A 23849-nucleotide genomic window follows, 5' to 3' on the forward strand; every position below is an offset into this window, starting at 1 on the left:
ACTGCCTGGGGAAGCGTTTGGCTGAATGGCCGCCAGTGCCGAAGTGCTCCTCTGGAAGTGACGAACTCTAAGATTCAGCCTCTTTCTCAAGCCTGCGGAAAGGGGGCGGGTCCGAGACGCCGGCAGAAGCCGAGGGCGTCTCTGGAGGCCCTGGTGCCGGAACGCTTTCTGGCGACCGGAAGCTTGGACCGGAGCTACTGCAGGGAACTGGGCCTGAGACCCTAACCAGGTACTGGCCTTGTGAGGGCGCGCGGGGGTGTAGGTGGAGGCGCGAATTTTTTCCTCAGATGGAAGGTAGGCCCGGGCGGGTACACCCATGAGGGGTTAGACTGTTTCCAGGTAGAAGTAGGAGCTGTCGCTTGCTGCCCCTCCTGTCCAACCTAGGGGTCCATTCGTAATGCCCCACTCCAGAAACACCCCTACCTCCAAGACTCGAAACCTGGCATTGTTGCATTGGTTCAGCGTCTTGGCCAACACTTTTACTTTTTGGTCTGTGTGTGTTTGTTTGTTTGTTTTATTGGAGGACAGTTGCGTTACAGTATTGTGTTGGTTTCTGCTATATATCTGCATGAATCAGCTGTAGGTATATATGTGTCCCCTCCCTCTTGAACCTCCCTCCCACCTCCCACCCCATCCCACTCTTCTAGGTTCAGTTCAGTTCAGTTCAGTCACTCAGTCGTGTCCAACTCTTTGCGACCCCATGAACCTCAGCAAGCCAGGCCTCCCTGTCCATCACCAACTCCCGGAGTCCACCCAAACCCATGTCCATCAAGTCGGTGATGCCATCCAACCATCTCATCCTCTGTCGTCCCCTTCTCCTCCTGCCCTCAATCTTTCCCAGTATCAGGGTCTTTTCCAGTGAGTCAGCTCTTCGCATCAGGTGGCCAAAGTATTGGAGTTTCAGCTTCAACATCAGTCCTTCCAATGAACACCCAGGACTGATCTCCTTTAGGATGGACTGGTTGGATCTCTTTGCAGTCCAAGGGATTCTCAAGAGTCTTCTCCAACACCACAGCTCAAAAGCATCAATTCTTCGGCGCTCAGCTTTCTTTATAGTCCAACTCTCACATCCATACATGACCACTGGAAAAACCATAGCCTTGACTAGACGGACCTTTGTTGGCAAAGTAATGTCTCTGCTTTTGAATATGCTATCTAGGTTGGTCATAACTTTCCTTCCAAGGAGTAAGTGTCTTTTAATTTCATGGCTGCAGTCACCACCCGGAGTGATTTTGGAGCCCAGAAAAATAAAGTCACCCACTGTTTCCACTGTTTCCCCATCTGCTTGCCATGAAGTGATGGGACTGGATGCCATGATCTTAGTTTTCTGAATGTTGAGCTTTAAGCCAACTTTTTTAGTCTCCTCTTTCACTTTAATCAAGAGGCTCATTAGTTCTTCACTTTCTGCCATAAGGGTGGTGTCATCTGCATATCTGAGGTTATTGATATATTTCTCCCAGCAATCTTGATTCCAGCTTGTGCTTCTTCCAGCCCAGCATTTCTTATGATGTACTCTGCATATAAGTTAAATAAGCAGGGTGACAATATACAGCCTTAACGTACTCCTTTCCCGATTTGGAACCAGTCTGTTGTTCCATGTCCAGTTGTAACTGTTGCTTCCTGACCTGCATATGGTCTGTGTTATTTCTGATCCTCAGCAAAAGAAAAAAAATACAGTTCAATTCAGAAAAGCTTACAGAGAACAAAATGTGCACCTGAAAGAGTAATAGATAACTGGAGAAAGAAGAGTTTATAGCCCTTAACCTCCATGTTTGCAATGTATTTAAGAAGGCCAGGTTTTTTGTTTTTTTCATATTTAAACCTCAGGGTTTACTTGCCACTTTGCTTTATTAATACCAGCTGATTAGTTCCTTAGGTACTGAGGCCTGGTCATTTGGTTTTTTAAAAGCAATACAAATACATAGTTTAAAAAGTCAAGCTCTATTAAAAGGGTTAAAATGGCGGAGCCCCTACCCAATTCTTTCCTTCCCTTGTTTCTACTTCCCAGAGGAAGAAATGATTACTATACTGGTGGAAAAGAATCTTTCCCACCCTAAGCATTTGATTTGTAATTAAATCATGTGACCTTTTCTTAGACTACAGAAGGGGGTGTTTATTCTTTTCTGTTAGGCTCAGGCTGCAAGAAGTTTAGATTTCCTAAACAGACAGATGGCAGTGGGCAGGGAGAGGTAAGGAGAACAGTTCTTCACCCAGCCTGTTTGGTGACCGGCAAAAACCAGTTTTGAGTGAAATTGGTTTCACTCAATTGAAATTGGGTATTGATTATCTCACAAAGTTGATAATCCACATGAAGAATTAGAAATTGACAGAGGTCATACAAGTGTCATAGTCCTAGGGATTGAGTGACCCCTTGCACAGTGTTTAGGCATCTGAAGCATCTGCTAAAGAGTGGAGCTCCTCCTTCCAACTGGGAGAGCAGTTTATCTCCACGGAGGTTTCAGCCTCTGATAAAAGGTTTGGGGCCAGCAGGGATAATGCTGAAATAAAAACTCAAGGCTGACTTCTAAATGGTCCAGCATAAGTGTATACAAAACCAAACAAATGCATGTATAAGTTCACTGGGGGAGATAAATAAAGATTGAGGAAATACCATTACTGCTTATTGAAGTTGGGTGACAGTTGGTGATACAGGGAGGCCTGGCGTGCTGGGATTCATGGGGTCGCAAAGAGTCGGACATGATTGAGCGACTGATCTGATCTGATCTGACAGGTACATGGATGATCCTTGTACTACTCACTCAATTTTGTTGTGTGTTTGAAAATTACCACTGAAACAAAAAAGGCCTACACATTGGAGCTCTTAAATAATACTCCATAGAAAAATATGCACCAAACTGGTAATACTGGTTACTTCTGGAGAGGAGGAAAAGGGACCAAGATTGGAAGTGGGATCAATCTAGACTTTAATTTTTTTCTTGCTGGTATGATTTAATTTTTAAATTTGTAATAATAAATAATCATGAGACTGTGGATGATTTAGTCCAGCAAAATTTCCAATTGGGAATCTACATCCTTCAGGCTCAGACCCCAAATGGCGCAGTGGGAGATGCTGCAGAACCTTGACAGCCCGTTTCAGGATCAGCTGCATGAGCTCTACTCAAATAGCCTCCTGCCGATGGATGTTCGACAGCACTTGGCTGTCTGGATTGAAGATCAGAACTGGTGAGGCCTTCTGGGAATTGGGGGGATGAAGAGAGTGATTTCTTTCTCCTGAGCCCCCAGGATCCTGGAGACAGCCAGAAGGGGTTGAATGGCCTCAAAATAGTACCAGTCCTGCAGACACACACATCCTTGTTCTTCCTGGTCCACAGGCAGAAAGCTGCACTGGGAAACGATGCTGCCATGGCTAATATGCTATTCTTGCACTTCTTGGACCAACTCAACTCTGAGTGTGGCCGATGCAGCCAAGACTCTGAGTATTTTTTGCTACAGCACAACTTGCGAAAATTCTATCGAGATATTCAGGTATTCAGAGGAGCAGGGGATAAGGTAGGAATGGGAGTTGAGTGAAGAGGAGGACTTTCTGGATATGGAACGTGGAATAGAACCTGGAGGTTCAAAGGGACAGGAGAAGATTTGGGGGGAAAAGGACAGAGTCTGGATTTAGGGGATCCCTGGAAGAGAGAAGGGCAGAGTCTAGATGATCCTATTAGAAAGAGGCTAGGGTTTGGAGAACCAGTGGTGAAATGGGGTAGGGCTTGGGATCCTGAGGAAGGGGAGAATACCGAGGCCACCAGTGTGGAGGGTCTGAGGTGGTAGTTTATTGATGGCAGTTGAGTTCTATCAATTCTTCCTCTTTTCCTACTGCAGGCCCTTCCCACTGGCTCTACCCAGTTGGCTGAGATGATCTTTAATCTCCTTCTGGAAGAAAAAAGAATTCTGACCTGGGCTCAGAGGGCTCAGCTGGTGAGAACAATTTGGTGGTGTGTTGAAAAGCTCCTGGAGTAGAGAGGGACCATGGAAAGGACTCAGGAAATTTGCCTCAGAACAAGATCTCTCCACATCCTGTGGTTTAATTTCAGGTCTGGATTTTAGGGGTGACAGGTCAGAGTTGAAATGTGCTCATAGCCTTTTATTTCAGGAGCAACGAGAGCCAGCCCCTGAAGCACCTGGGGAGAGCCAGCAGCATGAACTTGATTCCCGGATCCTGAAATTACAGGCTATGAAGGAGGTTGGTAGACGTGGCAAGAGCCAAGGTGGGCAGGACTCAACCTGCCTCCTCTCACAGAGGCAGCCTCACTGGGGTCTCATCTCTTCTGCAGAAGCTGGTGAAATCCATCAGCCAACTGAAAGACCAGCAGGATGTCTTCTGTTTCCGATATAATATTGAGAAATCAGGTAGAAAGCACTTTGAGGGGTGGGGTGCCTACCGGGAGGCTGAGGGTAGAGTAGAGCAGAAGGGAAAAGTCCCAGTAAGTGGTAATCAACTTGTGGCTGCATCTTGCTGGTTATAGTCCTGCTGCCATGCAATGCTGGAGGTGCCAGGGTATGTTGTATAGGTCAGGGTAGTGATATAAACCAAGGAATAGCTGGTGAAGGTTGGAGGAGGTCTTTGGGAACCTGCCTTGGCTGATTGAGTGGGCTTCTAGTTCTAGCAAGATGATGCAGAATTTGCCTGAGGGCCCAGAGGTGCCTGTGCTTTGCTTGGTTCCCTTTCTTCTCCCTTTCAAACTCCCTTCTCCTGACTCTAACTGAGGTCTGGGTCAGGAGGAGCCCTAGGTCTGAGCACTTGTCTCCCTCCCTGTCCTGCCATCCAGTGAGGACACCTTCTTTGGACCCCCGTCAGACCAGACAGATGGACATTCTTCAGGAAACACTCAATGAACTGGACAGACAGAGAAAGGTGGGAGTCAGAGGACAGAAGGAGTGGGCAGCAGGGAACTGGGGAAAATGAGGCATTGGGAGCCCTGGCTTCCTGGCCTTGGTTTCTTTGTCTCTTTATGCCTAGTTGGATGGTGGAGGGTAATGGTAAGAGGCTCTCAGTACTTACTTTATGTCTTCCATAGGAGGTGCTGGATGCCTCCAAAGCACTGCTAGGCCAATTAACTACCTTAATTGAGCTATTGCTGCCCAAGTTGGAGGAATGGAAAGTCCAGCAGCAGAAAGCCTGCATTGGAGCGCCCCCTGTCGGAGGGTTGGAACAGCTGGAGAAGTGGTGAGAGACACCTCCCCAACTTCGTGCTCACCTGTCCATAGTCCTAACTACCACCTGTGCTTTGTAGATTATAATGCCCTGAATGAACTTCCCCAGTTGCTCAGTGGTAAGGAATCCACCTGCAATGAGGAGACCTGCATTCAGCCCCTGGGTTGGGAAGATCCCCTGGAGGAGGAAATGGCAATCCACTCCAGTTTTCTTGCCTGAGAAATCCCATGGACAGAGGAGCCTGGCAGGCTACAGCCTGTGGGGTTACAAAGAGTCAGGCACGGTTGACTGAGCACACACACAATGGCCTGTATGTGACAAGAGACACCACCCTCCTTAGTCTCTACTCCCCAGAATGACCTCAGCTCCCTTGTCTGACTGCAGCTACACGCTGCTCTTCATTCTCACCACTCAGCAAGCCCAGAGCCCAGTCTTTGCTTTGGTGAAAGACTCTGATCCACAGTCCAATTTTTCCTGCCTCTTTAATCACCAGAGAAATATCTTTTTACCTTTTTTTAGTGCAATGAATATAATGCCACCAAAAAAAGGAAAAGAAAATTACCTGTTAACCTTAATATCAGGTTGTAGCTACTATAATATTAAACAAAAATTGAAACGTACTGTTCAAACTACTTTGAGACCTGTGAGTTTGTTTTTTTAACTTAGCATTATATAATATTTACTTGTGATATGTTTTTTTTGGCCATTCCACACGTCATGTGGGATCCTAGTTCCCCAAGCAGGGATCAAACCCATGCCCCTTGCAGTAGAAGCCTGGAGTCTTAACCAGCAGGGAAGTCCCTACCCATGATACTTTTAATAGATGCATCATAGTTCCCTTTATGGGAGTAACATAATTTAATTAATAAACTCCTATATTTGGATATTCAGGTTGCTTTTAATTTCTTGCTATTGTTTTCTAGTAAACTATCTTATATTATCTATTGTGATGTTAAAAAAAATAACTAGTGTGTCCTTCAATATATTTGATTTGAAAGATACCTATTATTTAAATATCTTATGAGAAAATTTATTATAATTTAATCTATTAAAAATACCCCACAGGGAACTTCCCTGGTGGTCCAGTGGTAAGACTGTGCCCTTCCACTGCAGAGGGCATGGGTTCGATCACTGGTCAGGGAACTAAGGTCGTGCATGCTGTGTAGTACAGCTGAAAGTTAATAAATAAATAAATAAAAAATATCACAACTTTCAGGTAAATTGAAAACAGGTGTATAGGGCTTAGGGTACAGGATAAGTATTTAAATTACAGTTGCAGGATTGGCAAACTATGGCCTGTGAGTGATTTCTTGCTTTTTTTATTTTTGGCTGTGCTGTGCTGGCTTGTGGGATCTTAGTTCCGTGACCAAGGACAAACTCATTCCCTTTACAGTGGAAGTGCTAACCATTGGACTGCCAGGGAATTCTCGATTTCTCACTGTTTTAAACAGTGCTGCAGTAAATAACCTCTTGTGCATGTGCATGCGTGTTGAGTCATGTCCAATTCTTTGTGACCCCATGGACGGTAGCCTGTTAGGCTCCTCTGTCCGTGGAATTTTCCAGGCAAGAATACTGGAGTGTGTTGCCTTTTCCTCCTCCAGAAATAACCTCATAGTTACATCTTTATTTACAACCCTCATTTATTTCTGTAAGTTATTGGAAGTGATATTCCCAGGTTAGAAAATATATCTTTTCTTGGTGGTGGTGCTGTTATTGTGTTGTTCTTTTGTTTCATTGTTTTTATATACAAAGAGCTTTATTGCTTTCTCTGATTGTAAATATATGCCAGTTGAAAAAATTTCAGACTACTGAAGAGAGGAAAAAAAAAGTAAAAATTATCCATCTGCATAATCTGGTCATGCAGAGGTACCCACTGTTAATGCTTTTGAATACATTTTTCCAGATTTTCCCTGTGCATATACACAAATATACATCTGTTTTAAACAGAAATCAGATTATATCATATATGTATACTATCTTATATTTTTTAATTTAATATTTTGGACATTTTCCATATTAAAATTTTCCACCTATTTTATCATTATTTTTAATGGTTGCATAGTATTCCACGATGTAACTATAACATAGTTTATACCGTGGGATCTCAAAAGAGTCAAACATGACTTAGCGACTAAATTACCACCACGTATACCCAGTGCCAATTGTTTCTAATTTTTCTATTACAGATAACAAAGCCATGAACTGTGACCATCTGTCTGTCCATTTGTTTGATTATTTCCTTAGGGTGTATCTTAGAAATGGAATACTATAAAGCATATATACATTTTTGAGGCTTTTTAAAAAATAGTTCCAAACTGCTATCCCAGTCTGTTTGCTTTTATGTAGTGGACGATTGTTTTCCTGTTACCACATTGTCTATTGTTCTTATATCTTATTATAAAAACAGTAAAATATAGAAGTTAAAAGTATGGATTGTACAGCCAGACTGCCTGGGACCACATACAACTTCCTTCTTTACTAGTTTTATGACCTTGAGCAAGTCACTTCATTCTTTCTGTGCCTTAGCTTTATCCTCCGTAAAATAGGGATAAAATAGTACCTACCTCATAGGGTTGTTTTAAGAATTAAATGCATGAAGATGTGTAAAGCACTTTAAAAAAAAGTAGAGATGAAGCATCATATGTTATCTTTATTATGTTAATGAATTACTGGTTTTATATGTGAAAGTGGCTTTTATTTTCATTCCTTGCATTATGAACAATGTTGAATAATCTTTCATACACTTCCTGGATTCTTTTTTTGTCCCAATCAGTTTATGACTTTCCACATAGTTAAAGGGGAGCTTTTGGAGCCTGTTTGGGGGTTCCAGGAAACTCATGATTCTTTCTTCCTTGGATTATGTCATTACCCAGGTTCACAGATGGAGCGAAGCTGCTGTTTCACCTGCGGCAGCTGCTGAAGGAGCTGAAGGAGTTGAGTCACATGGTCTCCTATGATGGGGACCCTCTGAACAAAGGGGTGGACCTGCGGGAGGCCCAGGTCACAGAGCTGCTGCAGCGCCTGCTCCACAGGTCTGGAGGCCAAGAAAGGACCCCTCAGGGAGGCCAGAGGGAAAGGACCAAGGGAGCCATTCTTACAGATACTGACCTCTATATATTCTCTCCACATCTCTCCAGAGCCTTTGTAGTAGAAAATCAGCCCTGCATGCCCCAAACTCTTCATCGACCCCTCATCCTCAAGACAGGGAGCAAGTTCACCGTCCGAACAAGGTTGGCATCTCAGAACTCATTCCTGCTTTCTTTTTCCAGCCCTGACACTGCATGCTCTTTGGCTTTTCAGATCTTCTCACTCTGAGCTGTTTCTTCTCTCATTTCCCCTTGGTCCACTTACCCCTTCTCATCTCTTCCCTTATCTTTTTTAAACATCTGTTCTATCCAGGAGATTGAGGTTGACCACTTTCCCCCATCTACCTCCCTCTCCTCCAGGCTGCTAGTGAGACTCCAGGAAGGCAATGAATCACTGACTGCGGAAGTCTCCGTTGACAGGTAAGTTGGGGCAGGTGAAGGGTGGGACCCAGAGGCGCCCAGGACACGGGATGATGGAGTGGAGGAGACAGCTACCATTCACAACCAGGCCCTAGGGCTGTGTTCTTTCCCCTTCCATTACTACCTCATAGAAATAGTTCATCCCTTTTGAGTCCTTACTATGTGACATGTAGCTTGTCAAGTACCCAATTTAAAATTGTCACAGGAACCCCAGGAGTTAGATATTATCAATGCACTTTATATCTCTAGTGCAAGCCACATAACTGGTGAGCTATTTGAACTTAGGTCTGTCTGACCCCAAAGACTGAAACACTTACTTCTACATTATTTTGCTTCCTAATGATTTTTTTTTTTTTCTTTTTAGGGATTCTCCCAAATCACAAGGGTAGGTACCTAACAAGGATGCTGCAGACTCTGTGCACTGCATGAGCTACACAGTCACGTGTGACAGCCCTGATGGGGACACAGACAAGGAGGAGGTTGATTTGTGTGGTGCAGAGACAGAGAAAGGAGCGGGGAGGTCTGAAATGAAGTGAAACTTTTGTTGTTTTCCTACCGGACTCTGCTCCTGACCTCCATATATCTTCTTTTTCCTCGAAACAGCTTCCGGAAGTTCAACATTCTGACCTCAAACCAGAAAACTTTGACCCCCGAGAAAGGCCAGACTCAGGGCTTAATTTGGGACTTTGGCTACCTGGTAAGGTGGTTAAGAAGGAATGCTTTTTTTTTAAAAATATTTATTTTTGTTTATTTGGCTGGATTGGATCTTTGTTGCAGTACATGACATCTTTGTTGTGACATGCGGGATCTCTAGTTGTGGTACATGGGCTTAGTTGCCCTGTGGCATGTGGGATCTTAATTCCCAGACAAAGTATCAAACCCATGTCGACTGGAAGGTGGATTTTCAGCCACTGGACCATCAGGGAAGTCCCAGAGGGATGCTGTTTTAAGCCTGTAGTGCAATGGAACAGGCTGGGGGAAGTTCCCAGGCCCTGGGAAGTCCTGAGGACAAAGCCGGGGTTCCATGGGCCCTGGGGTCTCTTCTCTGGCATTTTTTCTCCCTCCCTTCCATTCACAGACTCTGGTGGAGCAGCGTTCAGGGGGTTCAGGAAAAGGCAACAATAAGGTGAGGCCTGGACAGAGGGTTACGGGGCAGGAGGAACTTGCCAGAGGGCACTCTGATTACTGAGTCTTCTGTTGTCCCAGGGGCTGCTGTCCGTTACAGAGGAATTGCACATCATTAGCTTCACAGTCAAATACACCTACCAGGGTCTGAAGCAGGAGCTGACAGTGAGTGAAAATGAAGTGCATTTATGGGGAGACATAAGGAGGGGTTAAGCAGAAACCTTTCAGGGTAGGCTGTGATCAGGCCCTTACCAAACGTCTACAGTTGGAAACCTCACATCCCTCGCTGGTGATTTCTGTCTCCTCCTCAGACGGACAGCCTCCCTGTGGTGATTATTTCTAACATGAACCAACTCTCAATTGCCTGGGCCTCTGTTCTCTGGTTCAATCTGCTCAGCTCAAACCCCCAGGTAGGAGGTGGGGCCAACAGGTAAAGGGAGGCCAGGAGGGGCGTGGAGCTTGGTGTGAGGGCACTGCTTCTGAGCCACCCTGTCCCCTCCCACCTCTGCAGGATCAGCAGTTCTTCTCCAACCCCCCGAAGGCCCCATGGAACTTGCTGGGCCCTGCTCTCAGTTGGCAATTCTCCTCCTATGTTAATCGAGGCCTTGACTCAGACCAGCTAGGCATGCTGAGGGACAAGCTGTTTGGTATCGATACTTCTCTTCTGTCAGCCTTTCCCTAGCCTCTGTCTGCCCCAGCCCTCCGTCCTTGCTGTCCCAGGACCTTTGGCCTTGCCTCCTTCCATCATCTTGAACTGTCCTTCCACAGGGCAGAACTCCAAGACTGAGGGTGCATCGTTGTCCTGGGTTGACTTCATTAAGGTAATTCCCCGCATTCCTTGCAGCTGGCCCCTGGCCCCATCCAGTTACTAGCCCTTCCCCCACCCCTCGCTTTCCACTCCCGGGGCAGCTCTGCACCTCTTCCTGCCTTGCCGTTCCTCCTTCAGCGAGAGAGTCCCCCTGGCAAGCTACCGTTTTGGACATGGCTCGACAAGATTCTGGACCTGATACATGACCACCTGAAGGATCTCTGGAAGGATGGGTAAGGCCTTAGTCAGTCTCCCTCTTTCCACTCCCTCAGGCCCAGCTGCCTTTCTGGGCTTGAGAGTGGACTCTGTGCGCCCTCGTGTGGCAAGTAGAGGGAGTGTGCAAAACGCGCTGCAGGGTCACACCCCCTCAAGTTCGCAGAAGTAGTCTCCTAGCCTGTATTTGTCAAGCATCCACTGTGTTCCAGAGCCTACTAGGTGCTCTTGATGAATTCTCTCATGTAATCCTTTCAGCCCAGCTGCGTGGTGGGTGTTGCCACCCTCAAGTGAGGAAGTGAGGGCTCAGGGAGATTAAGGGAGTTACACCAGGGGGACAGTCGGGATTCGACCCCAGGGCTGTCTGACCCCACCCCTGTGCACTTTCCACCACACTGCCTGCCCATTTAGGCAGCACTTTTTGCCTTTTACAAGGTGCTTTTCACCTGTGTGATCTCACTGAAGCTTCACACCTCTTCCAGCCCTGGGAGGTGGATACTGTCAGTCAAGTGAAATGACTTGGCCAACACAGAACAGTGTAACAGGTTGGCAGGGCTGGGGCCCAGCCCTGGCACTCTGTCCTTCTACAAGGGGAGTAGGAAGCAGCAGGGCCTCACAGCTGCTCTCCATGCTGCAGACGTATCATGGGCTTTGTGAGCCGGAACCAGGTGCGCCGGCTGCTGAAGAAGACTGTCTCCGGCACCTTCCTGCTGCGCTTTAGTGAAACGTTGGAGGGGGGCATTACCTGCTCCTGGGTGGAACACCAAGATGATGGTCAGCAGCTCTGCCGTTCCCTCAGCCTCTCCTTTCTTCCCTTCTACTGCGCTTGGCTTCCCTGGCTCTGTCCCAAATCCCTTGGCAGATTTGGGGTTGGGCAGTCAGGGTGGGAAGCCCTCGGGCCCAGCCTCTCCTCTCAAGCCTGCCTGTTCCTACTTCCGCTGTCTAGACGAGGTGCTCATCAACTCTGTGCAGCCCTTCACCAAGGAGGTGCTGCAGTCACTCCCACTGACCAAGATCATCAGCCAGTACCAGATGCTCACGGAGGAGAACATACCTGAGAACCCACTGCGCTTCCTCTACCCGAGAATCCCCCGGGATGAGGCTTTTGGTTGCTACTCCCAGGAGAAAAGTGAGAACCATTGATATATTTCACTGGTAGAATGCAGGGGTCCACAGGCATCCATAAATGCAGCTCTTCCGTTTCAAGATGGGAAAACTAACATCCACAGAGGGGAAGGGATTTGTCTGTGGGACGCTGCTAGTCAGTCAGTAGGGAGACATGGCAGTTAGGACCACCTGCACTAGAGGACCCTGGGGCGATGTGTCCAGTCCACTGACCTCCCCTGCCTCCTGTGTCTGTCCCCCATAGTTAATCCTGAGGAACGGAAGAAATACCTGAAACATAAGCTCATTTTTGTCTCTAACAGGTGAGATATGAACTCTTTGCCCACCTTCCTTAACCCTTCTTGGCTAATATAGTTACCCAGACCTGCCCAGTTCCGGTCTCCTCAGCCTTCTCTCCTACCAACCCAGGCTCCCCAGCCCTCTGGGGTTTTTTTCCTACTCTTTTAGTGTCTCTCTATTTTCCTGCTGCCATCCTTAGGTTGTCTCCATGGGGGTTCCCTGATAATAATCATCATCATCACTAATGTTAATGGACATCTACTTGATGCAAAAGATAGTACTAGATTCTTTTAGAACTTTTTTTTTTTTTTCATTTAATCCTTATGAGAACCCAGCCAAGCCAGAAATGGTAATAGCCACAGTTAATGAAAGTTCATTATGTGCCAGGCACTGGGCTAAAAGCTTTGTGTTCATTTTCTTTAGTGATTTCATAACAGTCCTGTGAGGCAGAAAAAAAAACTGTTATTACTGTTTTCAGCTGAGGAACCTGAGGTTTAATGTGGTGAAGTGTCATGCCTCGGATACATGGCTGATCAGCAATTCAGGTCTCTCAAATTCCAGAGCCTTGATTTTAACCATCCTACTCCTCTCAAGTATTCTGAAGTATGCTTGTTTAGGCTCAGGGTGGTTGGGTCACTTTGCCTAAGGTCCCCCAACTAGTAAATGATAAGATTTAAACTCTAGTAAGCCTAATTCCAGAGCCTATGGTCTTAAGCCCTCTGCTCTGTTGCCTTTTTAGACTAGAAAGATAGCCTCTGCTTTCTCTGCCATTCCCCACTTCACCTAAACAACTGAGCCCTGCTCTTTTGTCTGTATTGGGTATCCAGACAGGTGGATGAACTGCAGCAACTGCCGGAGCTCAAGTTGGAGCCAGAGCTGGAGTCATTAGAGCTGGGTCTGGGGTTCACATCAGGGCCTGAGCACGGGCCAGGCCTGGACTTAGAGCCACTGCTGGAGGCAGGATTGGATCTGAGCATGGAGCCCATGCTGGAGCCCACGCTGGAGCCCACACTAGGCGAGGTGTCACAGGGAGTCCTAGAACCACACCCGGGACCACAACTGCAGCTGGAGCCTATTCCAGAGCTCGAACTACAGCCCATGCCAGAACCAGATTTGCCCTATGATCTGAGACACTTGAACACTGAGGACATGGAAAGTAAGTGATGATGTGCAACCAGGGAAGAGAGGACGCATTGCCTTTCCCAACTCCCCTCCCTCACTCGCTACAGAAAAAGCCTGTGTTCTAAGCTCCTCATTGGAGAAAGGCTGATTTCGCTGCAATTCATTTCATTAGGAAATACACATGCCTCCCCCACCTCACCTAATGCCCCCCTCAGGCCCTATCTAGGCCTCTGCTGCCATCCTCTCTCACTTTGCCTGCTGGTTTGGGAATTCCTAGTCTGAGATCAGGGCCTGACTTCTTTCTCTGGATGATCTAGTCTTTAGGAACAGCATGAGGATTGAAGAAATCATGCCAAACGGTGATCCAGTGTTGCCTTGCCAGAACACCATGGATGAAGCTGACGTCTTCAACCCCAGCCACTTCTATGCAGATGGGCCCTTGAGCCCTTCTGACTACTAGGAGCTACATTTCCTCAGATTTTTCTGTGCATTTGCCCCTCGTACCCCTCACATCATGACACTGCTCTCCAAGGATGGGACATGAGGCATGTGCCCTTCTAAACTGGGTTAACTCTGGGGGAATGTGAGGGAGAAGCATAATATGGGTAAGGGAGAGGCAGCAGTGAATCAGCAGAGATGTTACCCATGGCTCCAACTAGGAGCCTGGAGGCTGCCTGCTGTGCTGGGAGGTACAGGCATTCAGGGCAGACCAGGACAGTTAGGAGGTTCCTGTATGGCTCAGAGAAGTGGCTTCTTTCCAGTATGGAAGGCTTTCAACATTTTAGTGACTGATAAGACTAACCTGGTGCTCATTTCATCTTTCTGGAATGCCCTTTCTGCTCATAACAGCTCTAACTTCTGATCCTGCAGTACCTGGGGACTCCTGTCATTGGCCAAATACACTGTTGGCCAAGAAAGAAGGGAAGGAAGCCCTGGGTCAAGGAGCAAGAGAGGGCCATGCTTAGGAGCGATACTTCCCAATTGCAGTCCCTTGTAACCTCATTCAGCTTGCTCAGCCTTAGCAGGGATTATGGCCAAAAAGATCCTAGTTACTCTATATACCAAGGGGTCACGAGGTAAGACCCCTTTCCACCGTAGCCCTGCAGAGCAGAAGGATACATTTTGTAGTGCTTTGGCCCTATTTTTTCCATTCTGTTTCTTTTTACTGACAAGCCTAGACTTAGAGATCCACATAAATAAGTCTTTATTGAAAAAGGTACATAATTCAGTATAAATATAATAAATAATCCTCATCCCCAAGCTCCTGCCACTATAAATAATCCCAAAATTTCCCTTCCTATGTAATAAATATTCAGCCTCTCCTAGGTCAACATCGTCAGTCAGTCAGTTTTGGTAATTTTTCAACAGAATAAGTCTCATTAAAATTAATGGACCAATGAACTTGTTGGCTCACAGGTGTCTAGTTGATAGATCTTAGCATTACTGAGCCACGGAGGTCTGGGTGTCATCCTTAAGCTACTGGCTTTAGGGGCTCAGAGTTGCTGCTCCGTGGGCAAAGACTCGGGCAGCTATAGCCACAAAGGCCTGGAGGCTTCGAAGGATCTTGAGACGGAGAAGGAGGCGCTGCCATGGCTGGCTGGGAATAGGGCTTGGAGTCTGCTCAGTTTCCCAGTGGTGACCCTTGGGCTGAAAGGACACAGGACACAATCAGAGAAGACTAAATCATTCACCCCACCCCCACCCCCAGGCCCTGTCTCTGACACCTGCAAGCTCCTCTCCTCCAGGTCCCTAGTTCATACCTGCAAGAGTTCCCTGAGGCCCAGTATGGAGGCATGAAGCTGGTCCACAGGGCCATCTGGGAGTAGAGAAGGCTCCCCTGTGAAAATATCTGAGCCCAGCAGCTTCTCGTAAAAAACCAGGCCTCGATGAATTCTTTGCAAGCAGGACTGGGGAGAAAAGAAAGCCATGAAAGAAAACAGATATGGGGACTTCCCAGGCGGTCCAGTGGTTAAGATGCCACGCTTCCACTGCAGGGGCCATGGGTTTGATCCCTGGTTGGGCACAGCACAGCTCAGCCAAAATCAAAATGAAAGAAAGAAAACAGATCCCTTCTAATTACTCCACCAAAGACTCACCTGATATTTGCCATTCTTAAGACATGGCTGTGATCTGAATGTTTGCGTCCCTGTGAAATTCATATGTTGAAATCCTGACCCTCAGTGTGGTGGTGGTAGGAAGTGGGACTTTTGGGAAGTTACTAGGTCATGAGGATGCAGCCCTCATGAATGGAATTATTGGTCTTATAAAAGAGACCCACAGAACTCCTTACTCCTTCCCACAATGTGAGGAGACAAGAAGTCTGATCTGGAAGAGGGCCCTCACTTAACCACACTGGCACCTTGACCTCAGACTTCCAGCCTCCGGAGCTGTGAAAAATAAATGTCTGTTGTTTATAAACTACTGAGTCTATGGTTTATTATTACAGCAGGCTGAATGGACAAGGACAGATACAACTTTTACTAATTCACCATGGTATCCAGCTCTATCTCCAGTCCCCTCTTCCTTGGGGGCCAGCCTCATCTTGGTACCTGACTGTTGTCCCTGAGTCCTTGTGGATCACAGCCATCCTCACACTGGATACGGGGGACATCATCTGTAGTCTTATCACCTCCTTCTTCTCTTGGTAGATCCTGAAATGGAGGAGGGGTGGAAAGAGTAAAGAAATAAGTACCCTCAAATCCTACCTGGACCTTTCGGCCCTTACTCTCCCTGGATCCCTTCTTCAGGGGTTCTCTCAACCACTGTTCTCTCTTACCCTGATGGCTTTCAACCCTCCAGCTTCCACCCCAGGCCACAGCATCTTCCACTATAGCCTTGGAGAGCTCAGATGGGCTCTAGGGGCCACCACTCACCACATGTCCCATTGGTAGGTGTGCACTCCAGGCCAGCATGCAGAGTTGCTGTGAGAGCTGTTGGCCCCGAGTCCAAGCAGGGCTGCTGTCCTCTGACACAGCCCGGCCCTGAGCTGTCCAGGGCAGCAGTAGCAGCAGCAGCAGCATCACAGCTCTGTTCCCCAGCATCTCGTTGCCTGCCTTTCCAATCTGGCTGGCTCCGTGCCTTGCAGTCCCTGTGGAACCTCTGTCCACTTCCCCTTGCTCTGAATCTGATTCTCTCTGTTCTGTGCGTCTGGTTCTCTCTTGCTCACCGTGGTTCTGAGCTGCTTCCTGTAGATTTTCTCCCCTTGTCTCAGTCTCTTTTTAAGGTCCTTGCATTGTGAGACCCGCCCTTTATACTAGCAGGTGACTCACAGCAGGTGGGATTCCCCTCCTGCATCATCCCCCTCCGTGGGGAGCCCAGGTAAGTAGCCTCAGTTCCAGGGGAAATGAGTCGTGTGGTGGCTGTGGCTGGAGGCCTGGGATGAGACTTCTGTGTAATGCTCTCCAGGAATCAAAGTGGCCGAAGACAGGGGGAGGGGTGGGAACAGCAAATATTTAAATGAATCTAGTCTCAAGTTCCTTCCTGTTTAACCTTTCACTCATCTTTTTGTGTCTCTAAGCTATATTAGCCCTCCCTTTAAACCTAATTTCCTCACCTCCTGCTTAAGTAAAAACCAAAACAGAAGCATTCATTTATCTCCCAATAGGATGGCAAGATCAGTTTGGAATGAAGCTGGGTTCCCACCTGATGTCCTCAATCCAAGAATAAGGGGGCTTCTTTTTCTCTGTTGGGAAGTGTTATTTTCACTAGGAGAGGATGGACATGAAACATTTTGTGAACTGGGAAGCCACATCTGTTCAGTATAAGGTATTACTGCTCCCTCACTTCAGGCCTCACGCTGGAGGCTAGGGGGACTGTTGGGAGGAGAGAACTGTTGCTAAGAACCATCTGATTCCTCAACCTTAGTGGCCCAAGTTTCTTGGGCTCTGTGGGATTCAGGTGATTTGGGGGTAGGGGACATCAGTGTGTAAGTGAGGTCTAGAAATCCAACTGGAGATATTCCAGCACCGAGCCCTTCACCGTGGCTAGAAAGTCCAGGGTTCTGGGTAGTTGAAGGTGCACTGTGTCAGCGACCCTGGCTGGTCCTTCAGCCTGTTGCATCCATGGGTAAAATCCGCTGATACTGATTTCATCACCATCCCTGATGCAACATTCAGTGAAACAGCTGAGACTGTGAGGCTGGGCGTGGGAGTGGAGGGTGGCCCAAACCTGGGACTGTCCCCACCCCAGTGGAGGGTCCCAGGACAATCTGGACGTCAGAATGAGGCCATGGATGACCACACAGATGGCTCCCAAAGCCTTTCCAAGAGGTTGACCCTTTTTCTCTGAGAAACTTACCCTCGACAGAGGTCTCCGTTCCCTTAGTACTATTCAAAACTGCCCAGTGAAATTTCTGATTCAAATGTGATCCTGTGGTAAATCCACCCTTGGGATAAAATATTTCCAGCCTCAGAGAAGTTATCTCAGTTTGAGTGAGAAATGGTTTGCCTTCTGAGAAAGATGGATATGCATGAAATAAGGAAATTGGGAGTAGGGTAGGGGAGCTCACCTCACTTTTGTATGTCTTCCACGCTTTTCCCACCTCTAGTTCCCATTCTGGGAGCCGTTTAGGATAAGAGATCGAAGGTGAAAAGGAGGAAGAGGAGGAAGTGGAACTCTGGGGGATGGGATGAGAGGGACAAGGGTGAGCTGGAAGCACGGGGCTTTGTTTCACTTCCTGGTGCTTTGGGAGTTGGGTAGGAAGCAAGGTTGGTGGGGTGACTGTGGGACTGTTGTGTGACAGGAACTACTTCCAGGACTATATATATCTGACCTGGAGCTGCAAGGAGACCATGACGTCAGCAAGACCTCAACCGTTATGCAAATTAAATTGACAAGATACTCCCAAGCAGGCCTTTCCAGCTGGATGCCTGGACACCAAATCCAGTTGAAGTTTCCCCAGGTGGTTAGTAATGATGGCTTCTATCCAACTCTCACTTTATACCAAATACTTGGTTTAAGCACTTTTCATGTATTAACCCATTTAATTTTCACAACAGCCCAATGAGATGGGTACAAATGAGGAAACTGAGGTGCAAAGATAAGTAACTTACCTAAGATCACTATTAAATGGCCAGAATTACCACATAGACCAGATTCTGCATTCTCATTCTATTATATTGGACGCTGTGAGGGGACACCACGCATCTTAATAAAGTAGCTCTTTTAGCCTGATGTTGCTGGTATCTCAGGCCTTGTAATTCTCACTGTTAAGTCTTAAAAAATTTTTTTTGGCTACACTGGGTCTTAGTTCTGGCAAGGATCTTCGATCCTTGAGGCATGCAAATTCTTAAGTTGCAGCATTAGGGATCTTGGGATTCCCTGACCAGGGAACAAACCCAGGCCCCTGCATTGGGAGCGAAGAGTCTTGGCCACTGGATCACCAGGGAAATCCCTGTTAAGTCTTTCTTAATTTGAGACCTAAATATGGAAATTTCTCAAAGTGTAGGAACTGTCCCTATTACTCAGCACACATTTTTTTACAAGATTTTAAATCTAGGGACCTCTGAAGTCAGATCAGTTTGAGAAACCCTCTTGAGTTAAATGTGCTTTTCTCTCGGTCTATGACCTCTAAGCCTAGAATCCTGACTCAGAGAATCCTGAATCAGAGGGGTTCTAGACTTAGAGGTCATAGACTGAGAGAAAAACATGTTTAATCCAGAGGGTCTCTCAAACTGATCTGATTTCAGAGGTCCCTAGATGGTGACTTCCCTTGTAGCTCAGTCGGTAAACAATCTGCCTGCAACGCGGGAGACTGGGTTCGATTCCTGGGCTGGGAAGATCCCCTGGAGAAGGAAATGGCAACCCACTCCAGTATTCTTGCCCGGAGAATTCCATGGACAGAGAAACCTGGAGGGCTATAGTCAATGAGGTCGCAAGAGTCGTACAGGACTTAGCGACTAACCACCACCACCACATTGAGATGCTTTAAAACTGTATTCTCTATGAGGAATCCCATCAACGCTGCCCTTTATGTGGCCTTTACAAACTGAACTAAAATACCCTACAGACATCTAACATTCTGGATCTATTCCAAAGCAGTTCAAGCTCAGAGTTATACCCCAAGAATCCCTGAGTAAGTGTTGACACTAAATCTGTTAAGTCTGGGGAAGGCAAACGTCTCAATTTGCCATGTCCTGCCCCCTGAGGAATAATGTCCTGCTCCACGAGCTAGGGGAATTTTATAGCTGAGGGGTCCTGTTCCCTGGAAATATTACCGGCGACTCTGGGGAGGCAATAATCACAGATGGGGAGTTTCAGATGGTTGCCTTTAGAATCGTAGAAGATGCAGCTACTTGAGCCATGTTAGGAGGCTGCCTCCCGCTTCCTTTTTTCTCTCCCATGCCTGAAAATGATAGGAAATGCCGGCAAGTTTCAGGAGTAACAAGTCGGAGTTGGCGAAGTGCTCACAAGAGTACCACGGGGAAAGGGGGTGGACTGGGCCATAATGGGAATATCCAGCAATCGATTCCCAGTGCTTTGCTTTTGGGTTCCCCTTACTCTAGTCTGGAGCTATACAGAGCTTGAAAGTTCGGGCTCCAAGCCTGGGGCTTTCTAATTTCTTTTAAAGAAGGCTTAAATAAGACAACGGTTACTCTACCACCAACGAACTGGGACAAGGTTCTGACTCCGTTTGTCCCTATCCGCGCCCCGTAGGTCTTGTTTTGCTCAGCTCGCGCGTCACACGTCTTCTCGCGGGTCCGGCTGTACCTGGCTGCTCCCGATTGGCTAAGGTAAGCCTCTCGCCCTTCCTAATTGGAAGCTGAGACTGGGAGTGCACGCCCTTTCCGTCGTAGAGTTTGGTTGAACCTGAGGCGCGGGGGAGAAGTGGGGAAACTGGAATTTCCCGCGGAGCTGACGGCGCTTGCTCTCCCCCTACTCGTTTTAATTCCACGCGCTCCAAAATATCCGCCATGGAGAAATCTTGGTAATGACCTAATCCCCGTAAGCATCCCAGGAACACATCTGACCCCTGCCCTAATCCCTCCCCTCCCCGCCGCCGAGGGAGAATTATGGGTAATTGATTTTTCTGGTTCCCCCAGAGAATTCTGGGTAACTAGTTATTTCCTTCACGTCCCCCTACCCCCCGCCCCAACTGTGGGTAACTGGCCAGTCTTATTTTCCCCTAGCGAATCCTGGGTAGCATTGCAGAGGATTCTGGGAAACTGACTTACCTTGTTCTGCCCTTTCAACCATCTACCCCTATCCCTAATTCTGGGAAACAAGCACTTTACCCACCTCTACCTAACCCCTACCCCCACAGTTGCTGCTCCTGACATTGATGGTTCAGGGATGAACCAGGCAAGTGAGCAGCCCTGAAGGAGGGTGAAAAGGAGGTCAGGGATTAAGTTAACTAGTGGGGTCCTGGGAGTTCAGAGTACCTTAGAGGAGAAGAGCAAGGGACAACACCTTCTCCCACCTCTACCCCAGTGCCGATTCCCTTCCTGCCTGTTTCATCCCCTGCCTTGTATTCTTACATCTTCTGCCTGCCTTGTCTCCGTCCTGCCAGTAAAACCTAGAACACACTCAATACAAGTACCTGGGCCTACCCGTGACTTAGCTCCCTCTTTCCCTTTGCAGGTCAGGATGTCCATTCTAGGTCCAGTGATGTCCTGCTGATTGGGTCAGGCATCCAAAGGGGCTGTGGCAAGGGAGGGTGTGTGACACGGGTCAGTCTGCTGCTATCGTCATCATCACCATCATGAACTTCGAGGGTCTGGACCCTGGACTTGCAGAGTATGCCCCGGCCATGCATTCTGCCCTGGATCCTGTCCTGGATGCCCACCTGAACCCGAGTCTGCTACAGAACGTGGAGCTGGACCCGGAGGGAGTGGCCCTAGAGGCTCTTCCAGTCCAGGAGTCAGTGCACATAATGGAAGGTGTCTACTCTGAGTTGCACAGTGTGGTGGCTGAAGTGGGTGTGCCTGTCTCCGTCTCCCACTTTGACTTGCACGAGGAGATGCTGTGGGTGGGAAGCCATGGGGTAAGAACTGTACCCCTTTGAAAGGGCTGAAAGGAGATATTGGGGGTCTCTTACCTGGTTTTAGCCCAAGAACAACTGCTTTGCAGGGAGCCAGAACTGAGTTGAGGTGATGGAGTTAGCTGGGTTTCTAAATCAAGCCAAGAGGAAGGGAGGGGAGGGAGAAGGAGGGAGTCATAGAATGTAGAGATGGATTACATCGGTGTTCTTATTCAGAAGGTATCCCACTTCTTCCACAATTTGTCCATTCCATGCTTTGATTAATCTTGATAACTACGCATTCAGTTAGTCTATAGCCATCTGAATACAGTCTCTAATGCTCTTCCTCTGTTTTCCATTTTTATAATTATAGGATGTTTTCTTTTTGACCATGCCAGCCGCTTTGGGGATCTTAGTACCCCTGACCAGAGATCAAACCCGGGCCTGGGCAGTGAAAGCATGGAGTCCTAACCACTGGACAGGCAGGGAATTCCCTAATTACAGAATGTTTAACTCCTGTTTCTGCACATATTACATGGAATCATTTTGTCTTTGGCTGACTTTAATCTCTCCAGGAGCAGTTATCATTGTTCATTTTTAAAAATGTATCCATATTGCCAATATGCTCGGGAGCCCAAAGATTTTGGAAGAAATAACATGGTGTCCATGGTTTATTTACTTTCCATAGGATGTGAATTGTTTTTCTGTTGGAAAGAGTGAATTTTTTGGTAATACATTCATTTCAGTAGGCACTGTCTACTGCTAGACTAGGCTCAGGGAATAAAGCTTAATAAAACATAATCTTTGCCCTCAAGGAGGTCACAGGACAATGAAGGAAAAAACCCAAGTATATGAATGTAATTTTATGGCATTTTATTTTATTTTTTATTTTTTTTTTAATTTTATGGCATTTTAAAAGAAACTAAAAAGTGTTTAACTTAATAATTATGAATTTGGGATATGAACTTAATAAATGCCAGTGTGAAAATACGTACTGGATGTTGGTGAGCAAAGAAGAGAATTAGAGGATCTCCAGAAGGAAGTGACACCTGAGCTCAGTCTTGAGAGATGCGTAGGAGCCAGATGAAAAAGGGGGAAATTCCGTTTTGGGAAAAGCAATGGAATAAACAATGATTCCCAAGCTAGTACACAGCTTGGTGATTGCACAGTGCAGGAACTACAAGCAGGTAGGGTTTACTGGAATGGAAGATGAAGCTGAAGAGTTAAAGACTTCTCTTCAGCCAATGTTTTTGAGCACCTTTTAGGTGCCAGACCTTGTTCTGAAGTCTAAGTTTTGAATAAGCATTTTAAAAGGCAACAAATATATTTATGACATATCCTTAAGAAAAATAGAATCCATAAGAAAAGTACCGTGGAGTTAGGGGGTTGAGGTATTGAAAGATGTGAGGTATTGCTGTTTTAGATATATGGTCAAGGGAAGGGCTTTCCGATAAAGGCACACTTGAGTGGAGACCTGGATGCAGGCCAGGATGTCCATTCTAATCTCCCTGGAAGGAAGGGAAGGAACCATGCAGTTGTCTGTGGGAGGACAGTCTGGAAAGCCTTATAAGCTCTGTTAAAAGAGCTTGGACTTGATTCTTTAGTTCACTAAAGGTTTTTATCCAGAATGACAAGGTCCAGTTTGCATCTTAGGTGGAGTGCTTAAGTAGCAGTATAGAGTTTGATTTAAGGAGGATGGGATAGGACTCCATGAGGTCAGTGCACAGAATTTTGTAGTAGTTCACCTAAAATGTGATGAAGCCCTGAATGAAGCACTATAGAGATTTATATGTCAGAACAGATTTGGCAAGTATTTAGGAAGTTAAATTTAAGTCAACTACCAGTGACTTACTCCACTGGGTAGATCATGGTACCATAGGGAATACAGTTAAGAAGAATTGAAATGGGGGAAAATGGTGAGTTTTATTTAGGATGTAATGAGTTTGTGTTCTCATGGAATAGCTAAAGAGAGGCATGTGGTAGGTATTTGGATGTACAAGTCTGAAACTTGAGGCAATGGTCTGGGCTAGGGGAAAAAATCCGGTTTAAGCTGAATGTTTAAACCTTAAGAGTGGGTAAAATTAGGAAGACAAGTAGGGTGAGAAGATGGTGGGCTTGGAATAGTCACGTTTCAAGAGTGGTCATAAGGGTTGCACATAAGGAGAAGATATGAGCTAAGAGTCAGGAGAGAAACCAGGAGTGGATGATGTCATAGGAGCCAAGGGTGGCATGAGTTTCAGTCTCTCTGTTCTAGCCTGTGACCCACAGTACACATTTCCCAGATGGCTTGTGGAGATGAGGACTTGACTGTGGGACACAAGACTGCCACCTGGCCAGTGGAGGATTGGACCTGTGTCCCTAACCTTCTGAGTACTGTTCTAACAAACTGAGGCATTACCTTTTCAGCAGGGTCATTGTGAGGATAAAATGAGGTAGAGTTTATAAAAGTACTTTGTAAAGTATTAAATGAACATAAGATAGTATTCTCAGTGTTTTTATCATAACATATAAATATCTTTATATTTAAAGATACTGTATCATATTATATAA

The 23849-nt window shown here is 46.7% G+C and overlaps 3 protein-coding genes and 1 long non-coding RNA gene across 33 annotated transcripts in view; 2 read left to right on the forward strand and 2 right to left on the reverse strand.

Moving 5' to 3' along the window:
• Nucleotides 1-15760, forward strand: STAT2 (signal transducer and activator of transcription 2). Of its 2 annotated transcripts, none has more exons than XM_086400538.1 (24): nucleotides 1-229; nucleotides 3040-3183; nucleotides 3333-3510; nucleotides 3832-3927; nucleotides 4103-4192; nucleotides 4284-4359; nucleotides 4779-4864; nucleotides 5028-5176; nucleotides 8038-8196; nucleotides 8302-8394; nucleotides 8611-8670; nucleotides 9035-9055; nucleotides 9274-9367; nucleotides 9749-9796; nucleotides 9877-9960; nucleotides 10107-10205; nucleotides 10307-10442; nucleotides 10564-10616; nucleotides 10742-10836; nucleotides 11454-11590; nucleotides 11763-11945; nucleotides 12186-12243; nucleotides 13048-13376; nucleotides 13660-15760. In XM_086400538.1, exons 2-24 carry the CDS (start codon nucleotides 3053-3055, stop codon nucleotides 13800-13802), a joined length of 2598 nt encoding a protein of 865 aa, XP_086256664.1. In that variant the 5' UTR covers nucleotides 1-229; nucleotides 3040-3052; the 3' UTR covers nucleotides 13803-15760. The 2 variants fall into 2 exon arrangements, with proteins under 2 accessions (XP_086256664.1, XP_086256663.1); XM_086400537.1 differs by having other exon boundaries at nucleotides 3333-3486.
• On the reverse strand, nucleotides 14530-20056 carry IL23A (interleukin 23 subunit alpha). Of its 2 annotated transcripts, XM_086400584.1 has the most exons (5): nucleotides 19941-20056; nucleotides 16216-16741; nucleotides 15892-15993; nucleotides 15103-15249; nucleotides 14530-14989 (listed from the first exon to the last, which is right to left on the reverse strand). In XM_086400584.1, exons 2-5 carry the CDS (start codon nucleotides 16381-16383, stop codon nucleotides 14828-14830), a joined length of 579 nt encoding a protein of 192 aa, XP_086256710.1. In that variant the 5' UTR covers nucleotides 16384-16741; nucleotides 19941-20056; the 3' UTR covers nucleotides 14530-14827. The 2 variants fall into 2 exon arrangements, with proteins under 2 accessions (XP_086256710.1, XP_086256709.1); XM_086400583.1 differs by lacking the exon at nucleotides 19941-20056 and having other exon boundaries at nucleotides 16216-18880.
• PAN2 (poly(A) specific ribonuclease subunit PAN2) overlaps nucleotides 20027-23849 on the forward strand; it is a 14001-nt gene continuing 10178 nt past the window's right edge. For 17 of the 28 annotated variants that reach the window (XR_015163901.1, XR_015163902.1, XR_015163903.1 and 14 more), the window contains exons 1-2: nucleotides 20027-20267; nucleotides 20921-21323. Coding sequence is in view for 19 of the 28 variants with exons in the window: in XM_086400510.1 (XP_086256636.1) it covers nucleotides 21042-21323 (282 nt within the window). In the remaining 9 variants the exon portion in view is untranslated. Of the gene's footprint in view, nucleotides 20268-20379; nucleotides 20642-20920; nucleotides 21324-23849 lie in introns of those variants that run through there. The other 11 variants (XM_086400531.1, XM_086400533.1, XM_086400534.1 and 8 more) reach the window with 4 other exon arrangements.
• Nucleotides 21321-23849, reverse strand: part of LOC147372049 (uncharacterized) — a 25849-nt gene continuing 23320 nt past the window's right edge. Inside the window, exon 3 of the long non-coding RNA XR_015163909.1 lies at nucleotides 21321-21450. This is a non-coding gene — a long non-coding RNA (uncharacterized LOC147372049). The remainder of the gene's footprint in view (nucleotides 21451-23849) is intronic.

This window comes from Bos grunniens, chromosome 5 (genome assembly GCF_055505025.1).
Source record: "Bos grunniens cultivar Pamir isolate PY7600 chromosome 5, Bosgru_T2T1.0, whole genome shotgun sequence".
NCBI classification, from domain to species: Eukaryota; Metazoa; Chordata; class Mammalia; order Artiodactyla; family Bovidae; genus Bos; species Bos grunniens.